General features: G+C 40.1%; 2 protein-coding genes across 4 annotated transcripts in view; both read right to left on the minus strand.

The window, feature by feature from the left end:
* Nucleotides 1-3,498, minus strand: part of adh5 (alcohol dehydrogenase 5) — a 4,101-nt gene extending 603 nt beyond the window's left edge. The window contains exons 1-7 of the mRNA XM_058650553.1: nucleotides 3,394-3,498; nucleotides 2,829-2,930; nucleotides 1,795-1,936; nucleotides 1,614-1,701; nucleotides 1,234-1,453; nucleotides 757-1,017; nucleotides 333-468 (exon numbers count right to left, since the gene is read on the minus strand). Of these exons, the coding sequence (XP_058506536.1) occupies nucleotides 333-468; nucleotides 757-1,017; nucleotides 1,234-1,453; nucleotides 1,614-1,701; nucleotides 1,795-1,936; nucleotides 2,829-2,930; nucleotides 3,394-3,411 (967 nt within the window). The 5' untranslated portion in view covers nucleotides 3,412-3,498. The remainder of the gene's footprint in view (nucleotides 1-332; nucleotides 469-756; nucleotides 1,018-1,233; nucleotides 1,454-1,613; nucleotides 1,702-1,794; nucleotides 1,937-2,828; nucleotides 2,931-3,393) is intronic.
* An 813-nt stretch (nucleotides 3,499-4,311) lies between these two features.
* gar1 (GAR1 homolog, ribonucleoprotein) lies at nucleotides 4,312-7,753 on the minus strand. Of its 3 annotated transcripts, none has more exons than XM_058649992.1 (7): nucleotides 7,618-7,753; nucleotides 7,175-7,357; nucleotides 5,653-5,807; nucleotides 5,496-5,555; nucleotides 5,292-5,403; nucleotides 4,932-5,102; nucleotides 4,312-4,814 (listed from the first exon to the last, which is right to left on the minus strand). In XM_058649992.1, exons 1-7 carry the CDS (start codon nucleotides 7,736-7,738, stop codon nucleotides 4,804-4,806), a joined length of 813 nt encoding a protein of 270 aa, XP_058505975.1. In that variant the 5' UTR covers nucleotides 7,739-7,753; the 3' UTR covers nucleotides 4,312-4,803. The 3 variants fall into 3 exon arrangements, with proteins under 3 accessions (XP_058505975.1, XP_058505977.1, XP_058505976.1); XM_058649994.1 differs by having other exon boundaries at nucleotides 7,605-7,687; XM_058649993.1 differs by having other exon boundaries at nucleotides 7,590-7,673.
* Nucleotides 7,754-8,038: the final 285 nt, after the last annotated feature.

An 8,038-nucleotide genomic window follows, 5' to 3' on the forward strand; every position in this document is an offset into this window, starting at 1 on the left:
TTTGTAGAACTAAAACCACCACAAATAATACCAAACTTCCATAAAACATTTGCACCATTTATATCCTGAACCTAAAGCTCATGTTTGCTGACCATCTCAAGGCAAGGACAATTCTATGCCTACATTTAAAATAAAATGTTTAGCTCCATTGTAAATTCAGCTAAATGGAAGTAAATACAAAAAAAGGCCTAAGTGCCCATTGATTTTACATCGGTCTGGAGCTCCTGCCTCAGATTATATTATGCAAAGGGATTTTGAACTCGCTGGCATTGGCAACTGCTACCAGATCACATTACGCTCTTAATAAAAAAAAAAACCTCCCCAACACTCACCACCAAAGGCCGTCCCCCTCCACACTCGGCCCGTCACCAGCTGGAATGGTCTGGTCGAGATCTCCTGTCCAGCCCCGGCTACACCAATGATGACACTTTCACCCCATCCTTTGTGGCACGCCTCCAGAGCGGCTCTCTGAAATAATGATCAAGTCATTTTCTGTTTTCTTTGCTCTGCCAACTTGGGAGTGGATGCTGCTTGTGCCATCTTTCAATTACACAGAAACAAATGCACATCTGCTCTGGCTCTCTGGCTCTATGGGCACCAATTATGATGATACATGGACACTAACAACATTTTACATGTTGCCTCTTGTTGTAGTTCATTTTTTTTGTGTGTAGAAGCTGTTCCAAATTAATTGCCCCCCTGTGGAATTAATAAATGATTTGATGCTTTTGCAAATAACACCAAAATTAATCTCACCATAATTTGCACATTTCCAATGCACTCAAAGGAATAGTCCACGCCTCCGTCAGTCATCTCCACCAGAACCTCCTGGATGGGCTTGCTGTGGTCTTTGGGGTTCACAAACTCGGTGGCACCAAACTCCTTTGCTTTCTCAAACTTGGAAGGATTGATGTCCACGCCAATGATCCTGGTTGCCCCGGCAACCTTGCAGCCCATAATAACGGCCAAGCCGACGGCTCCAAGGCCAAACACGGCACACGTGGAACCAGGTTCAACCTGAGTGTGTGTGACAAAGAGTGGAAACGATTACAACAAAGCTATACTGAGTTTAACAAGATCCTGTCAATGTCGAATTTAAATCTCTTTGAATCTGAAATTTAAAAAAATCAAATGCTTCAACATTTTTTATTGATGTCATCGCTCTTTGGAGACAGATGTAGGTTATTACAAAAGCAAGGAGGCATTATAGTCTTATAGTCCGTGGTACCTTACCTTGGCAGTGTTAAGCGCAGCACCGTACCCTGTAGAAATGCCACATCCAAGAAGGCACACTTTGTCCAGTGGTGCACTCTCGTTCACCTTGGCCAGAGAGATATCGGCCACCACGGTGTACTCGGAGAAGGTGCTGGTGCCCATGAAGTGAAACACTTGCTTTCCCTTGCAAGTGAAGCGTGAGGTCTTGTCAGGGAGCAAACCCTGGCCCTGGGTCACCCTGTAATAAAAAAATATAATTTCATGATTAAATATTTTTGCAGTGTAGGTTAATGTAGGGCATAAAGAAAGTTAAGAGTTGTGAGGCTAACTAATGATCCACAGAGGAATACAGTTTAAAATTGCAGTCTTATCAGTCTTTAGATTGCAATAAAAGTTACCTTATTTTCTGGCAAAGGTTGGTCTTGGGATTTTTGCAGAATTTGCATTCGCCACACTGTGGCACATACAAGGGAATCACAGTATCACCTTTATGAAAAGAGAATTGTTTAAATAAAATGATTCAAGTAGTTCTTTTTGGGCCCATAAAAGGTGTCAGTATTATGGCAGGTGGTTTCCTACCTGGCTTGAATTTGGTGACACCCTCACCAACACTCTCAACAGTCCCAGCACCTTCGTGGCCCAAGATGACAGGAAAAAGTCCCTCGGGGTCACTGCCACTCAGAGTGTAGGCATCTGTGTGACACACTCCGGTGGCAAAAAGCTGAAGGGCACAGAGTTTAGTTATACAAGTTAGTATAAATGTCTTAATAATGAGTCTAAATTCAGAAAACATGTTGTAATCTGATGAGCGCCAATTGTCATTCTGAGTTTAATGATAGTTAAGGTCCAGTGTGAGACATCCAGGAGGGTTATTATTAAAATTAAAAATAGTTTGTTTTTATAACCTTAGAGTAACCATTCTAGAAGTACTTCAGGCACGGGCCATGCATTACAGAGGCTGCCATCTTCATACAGCAGCAGTGTAGGGTGACAGCACATACTTGTTTGCGACCCCCTCCCCTGGTGCAAGCAGTCACATTCCTACAGTTTAGCTATGATGCATTTGATGCCGAGTATGCTTAGTACAACTCTGGATTAAAACATTCCATGATTCCACTGATTTTGTATAAACACAAGATACTACTACTGCTACTGTAATGGCACTACAGTGCAATACAATAAAAAACATGATATTTTTGTTAAAGGGTATCACACTGTAAGAATTTCAAACCAACACGTTAAACACTGCTTGTTGATTTTTCCAGTAAGAAGCCTTCGTTCTGCATTAGTGGATGAAAAACTTATCATATTTCAGTGAAGCATAGAGATATCAACTCAAACCGTGAGGCCAGTGAAGATGCACAGCTCTGGAATGTTGTGTCTCACATTTTAGACAAGTTCTCCATTTGTTACAATCACCAATTACTACACACTGGACATTTAAAGGGAATCAAGTAATGGTAAGTGCAGACTATTGCCTTAATGTGGTTAATATCAGAATGTTGCTTTGTCAATTATCTTCTTTTCAGTCAAAAACCTGAACACCATTGGACAAAAAGCCTCTTTTTTAATAGATGAGACACTTATGAATTGCAGCCAGTGGTTTAAGTTACCTTGATACGGACTTCATTGGCATGAGGTGGTGCAACCTCCACCTCTTCAATGGAAAGAGGCTTCCCGGGTTCCCAGGCAACGGCAGCCTTGCACTTGATCACCTGGAAAGAAAAGCAAAGGCAATAAAACCACTAACTGCAGCTGAATGCAGAGTTACACACCATGCTAGTTGTTCAGTCACCATAGTTGGAACCATATCAAGAACTGACGTAAGTGCTGCAAACTTTCCCCGCTGTAGCAGCTGCTAAATGTGAAACACTCCCTAATGTTTATGCAGCTAAACAAAAACACCTGGCAGCCATTTCCATTCACTAAATTGTATTAAATGTGGTCCGTTACATAATTTTAGGTACACGTGAACTTGCGAACACCAGCTGCAACCAGATTTAACTGAACACGGATTCGTTATACTTGTGTTTTTCAACGCAACGCGAGTGGTTTTACATTTATTCAAAGAACCGTGAGGGTTATTTGCGCTAAAAATTAACGACAAGAACGACAAATACACGAAGGGGCAATACATTTTAAAGGAGTTATTGAATATTCAGAGGGAAACCTGCTTACTTTTCCAGCTGTCTCCATGTTCTTCCCCTGTGCACGAGAGGACGGGGAGGCGCGCGGCCGTAAAGGAGTCACAGTCTGGACCAATCAGAGAGCAGATCGCACTGAGTGACGGAGCGGAAACAGGAAGTGTTGATTCAATCGATAGTAAATAACCTTTTGATTATTTATGAAAATAAACAGTACATATACTGTGCTTAACGAATTAAATATTTGAGTAATACTTCTGTTCAGGGATGCAAGTAAATAAATATAATAGTACATATTAATTAATAAATAATGTGATTTACTTTTTTTTTGTTTTTGTGTAAAACTAATTTTGGGTAAAGAACGTCTATTTACTGGTGAATTAACCATTACAGGAACATTTTGATAATTACCAATGCCGTAAACTTAGGGCAGCTGCAGCTTTGGGTAAATAAACGTGTTAAGCACTATATCTAGATCTATATATACACATAGTATATATATAGATATAGAAAGTTGCATTTCTACTAAGCTTTGTGTTCTTGTTCATGTACATTCAATGTTATAATACAAAGAATGCAAAAACAATGAAGTTACATTAGCACCCAACTTGTTTTTTCCATATGAATGTATAGAATTTCTCATTAACTCAACAAAAATGTGTCCCCTCCTACATCTAACAGAGCAGCTAATAGTTGTACTAACATCTTAAGTTTTGTTTTTTCATCTCTCATGTTTACCATTAGAAGTTTCATCATCCACGTTACACCTTTACATGGAACAACGCTCACTTCATAACTTGGTGTTTGAAATTTACTACTACAAATAAATTAAATTCAGCAAGAAAGGAATCCAGCAAACACATGTGAAAACAAGTGGACTTGAGTTCTTATTCTGAGCAACATATTGCAGTCCCAAAGATGTTTAAAACCAGAGAATTTAAGAAAGACGCGGTTACAAAACACCTTTTAATCAAGGCATTTAACAAAAGAATGCGATTTTACAAATTATGAGCATTAAAAATGTTTTAAACTAACATTGAATAAAGTCTGCATACCTACACATCTGATAGGAGTAATGCACAGAAATGTGTGAATGTGTCCCGTGAATTTTTTTTCTTCCAATAAAAACAAAAAATCTGTCAAGGCCAAACATTTAACACAATGAGCACAGGATAATGGCATTCCTGTTTGGGAAGAGAGCCTAGAATCATTCATTACAGGCAGAAACGGTCCCTGTTATGTTACACCTTTTAAATAACAAGCACAATCATAAATTGCACCTTCAAAACTGGTACAAAAATAAAATGAGAAGTCAAGTTCTACAAAGAAGAGGCAAAGTCTATATTCTGAGTCCGACAGGCGAGCCACTGGCATGGAACCCAGCGATTCTGCTGCATGAGGTGTGGACAGAAATGAGAAGATCCACCAGTACATCACTGTCAGATCATCTCCCACCTACAAGTTAAGACAAGAAAAAAAATGAATGAACCTTTATAAACTTACCACACAGCAATATTGCTACACCAGGAAAGCTAGAACAATTGTAATCAGGTTGAAAAAGAAAACACCAACCTCTGAATCCACGTCCACCACCTCCAAATCCTCCACCACCACGGCCGCCGCCACCTCTGCCACCTCGAAATCCGCCACCACGGCCACCGCCTCCAAATCCTCCACCACCACGGCCACCACCTCCAAATCCTCCTCCACGGCCGCCACCACCTCTGCCACCTCGAAATCCACCTGGGGAAAAAACAGAATAGATTTAATTACAACATTCAGGTTTTAATTTTCACACTAAAGCCACACAGCAACAATGACAGATAGGCCTTAAGGGCCTGTTCCTCTATACAGATTCAGCCCAACAATCTACATATTAAACAACAGGAGACAGGATTTATTAAAAATGAAACAGGATTTTTGGTGCCTTACCTCCACGACCACCACCTCTTCCTCCACCTCGACCTCTCGGTGGCCCCTTCTCTCCTGGAGGCCTAGGGAGGAATCTCTGCAGTGGGAGCAGCTTCATTGGATCTATGTAAAACTGGAAAAAAAACAGTGCATATAACAATTAGTAGACACAGAGGATGTTTAATATGCCAATGCACTACAAAAACAGGTTATTTGAATGTATACCTTCTGTAGTTTCTTGAATGAAGACGCCTTCATATTGTCAGAAAGTTTGACTGAAAAGTACTACAAGGATGGGTTAAGGAATAAGCAACAATAATTGATTAACTCACAGAAGTTTACTTGTTCCTGAAGTTAATAGTAAAAAAAGAAAAAAGGATACAAAGTCCCGGAGCTGGCCAAATATCTCGTCCACCTTCCCAATTTGCTCCTTGTTTTCCAAGTACACAGGGGCATTGAAGTAGGGAACTTTGCTTTCTTCTGTTGTACACTTGCACACAATTTCATCTTCACATGGATGCATGAACTCCCCCACCGCTGCAGAGTAGAGATTGAGACATGTTTAGTTCTGTATAATAATGTGCAGTCATTACCGCAATGGCCCAGTTACATGTTGTCTTTTCTTCTTTAGATTTTAGGAAGTGCTTGAGAGCCTTATCGCACATGTTGCAACATCAAAACAGAAATAATACTGAGATCTTTGAAAACTCACCAAGAAGTAATTAAAATCAGATAAAACCACAGGATTAAAAAGACTCTCTATACATACATCACTGCAACACACTTTGGTGCACTTACCTTGGGAACATGTCACACGAAGATAACTAAACACATCCAGAAACCTCACAATGGCTGTCACATTAAAAATAATGTTCATCACCAACAGTGTAAAATATAAACTGTCACTTTTAAGTAGTACAGATAACTGCCTAACCTTTGTACGATGACTAATAGCCTAATATATTAAGTCCCCTGTTAAACCCCACATTAACGTAAATGATATAACAGGTAAAATCATTTAAATGTTGGTGCGTTTGTACAACTTGCACATCTGCTGTGTAACTTATGTTGAATATCCACATCCTGCAGAGATGTCCATTATAACATATGTCTACTTTTATTTGATTATTTATGGAAGTGTTCAATTGCAATATACTGTCTTCTTGCTCATTGTGCTAACATAAGGTTCCCACACTTTGGTTGACAACAAATTCAAGGACTATGCAGGGCCGATTCCCCCAAATTCAAGGACTGAATGTGCCGACACCTGGCCAAGTGATTGTCCTCGAGATCTTGGTGAACTCAGTCTTTGTGATTTTTTTGTGAGCAAGAAAGTGCGACTTGATGTTTGTTTAGCATATGCATAGGTACATCAAGCAATGCAGGGCACAAACAGAAGGTGGTATCGAACAAACAAGGCTAAGTCGGCGGTGGGAGACATTGACCTAAATCAACTTTTTGCACAAAAAGTACTTTCAATGACCCATGTCTATTTATGGCTATTTTCAAATTCAAACTTTCAAGGATTTCAAGGATCCGTGGGAACCCTGGCAACAGTTCTTTTTACCTCTGCCTAGTAGGTTAACTTTTTGGACACGTTTTTCTGCTTGAGAGCAGCATGACCTAACAAATAAAGGACATAGTTGTATGAAACTGGATGTAGGATTGCAAAATAGGGGGAAGCAGTGACTAAATCTTAAATGTCAAGCAGTTGCAACCTTATATTATTTCTAAACACCAAACCAAATTTCCTGTACGTAAAAACATCGTGGCAAATAATCTGGTGCTACTTAATTCCCACAATCTTAAAAACAACCTTATTATTATCATAACATCACCCAACTACGTGTCTCAGATATACATTAGCCTCTTTCTAACACAATAACTTTGTGATTTGAACTTACCGACGACATATTCTGGAGGACCGTAGTCTTGCTGTCTGAAGCCCCCTCTTCCACCACCACGTCCAAATCCTCCACCGCCTCGGTTAAAGCCTCCTCCGCCGCCTCGGTTAAAACCTCCACCTCTGCCGCCGCCGCCACCTCGTCCTCCACCTCCTCTGTAAGACATGTCCTCTTCAAAGTTCTCTGTGGCAAAAAAAAGACGACGTTTAACAAGCGAAGTGTCGGCGAACTATCATAGTTACAGAAGCGCTACATAGCATCGTGCTAGCATGCTAGCTCAAGCGGTCTTTCAAAGTACAAACAAAACCCAAATCAACATTGTTCGCACCGATGCGCTAACCACGTGATTCCAAATTAGATCTTAATAGTACAATAACAATAACGTGATAAAGAAAGAAAGAAAAAAGCCACACACAACTTATCGACTCACAGCTACTATTTACCCCGAGGTACCACCACGCGATGACAACACGTGTGATTACAGGCTGCCGTAAAGCGATTCACTACTGTCGCAAATACGCAACCCTGCAAATTTAAAGGAACAGTAGTACTAATTTCGGTCATCAGCCAAATGGAGCTGGTGAAGGTGTTTCTATACACTTACAAGCTAAGTTATTGCACACTGCAGGACACTTTGTGAAAGCCAATGTTTTAGTTGTGTTTGTGTTGGATAGGTAAGTGATTTTTTTAAAAATGTTGTATGCTTGTTACGCACCAATGACACCAGAACAAATTCCTTGTATGTGCAAATCATACTTGGCAATAAAGCTCTTCTGATTCTGATTCTGATTTATTTAAAAAAAAAAACACACAGTATTTGTCAGTTAGCCTCTGTAGGATAATGTTTTCCAGATTTGAGAAGTC

This window comes from Solea solea, chromosome 14 (assembly GCF_958295425.1).
Source record: "Solea solea chromosome 14, fSolSol10.1, whole genome shotgun sequence".
In the NCBI taxonomy this organism is placed as follows: Eukaryota; Metazoa; Chordata; class Actinopteri; order Pleuronectiformes; family Soleidae; genus Solea; species Solea solea.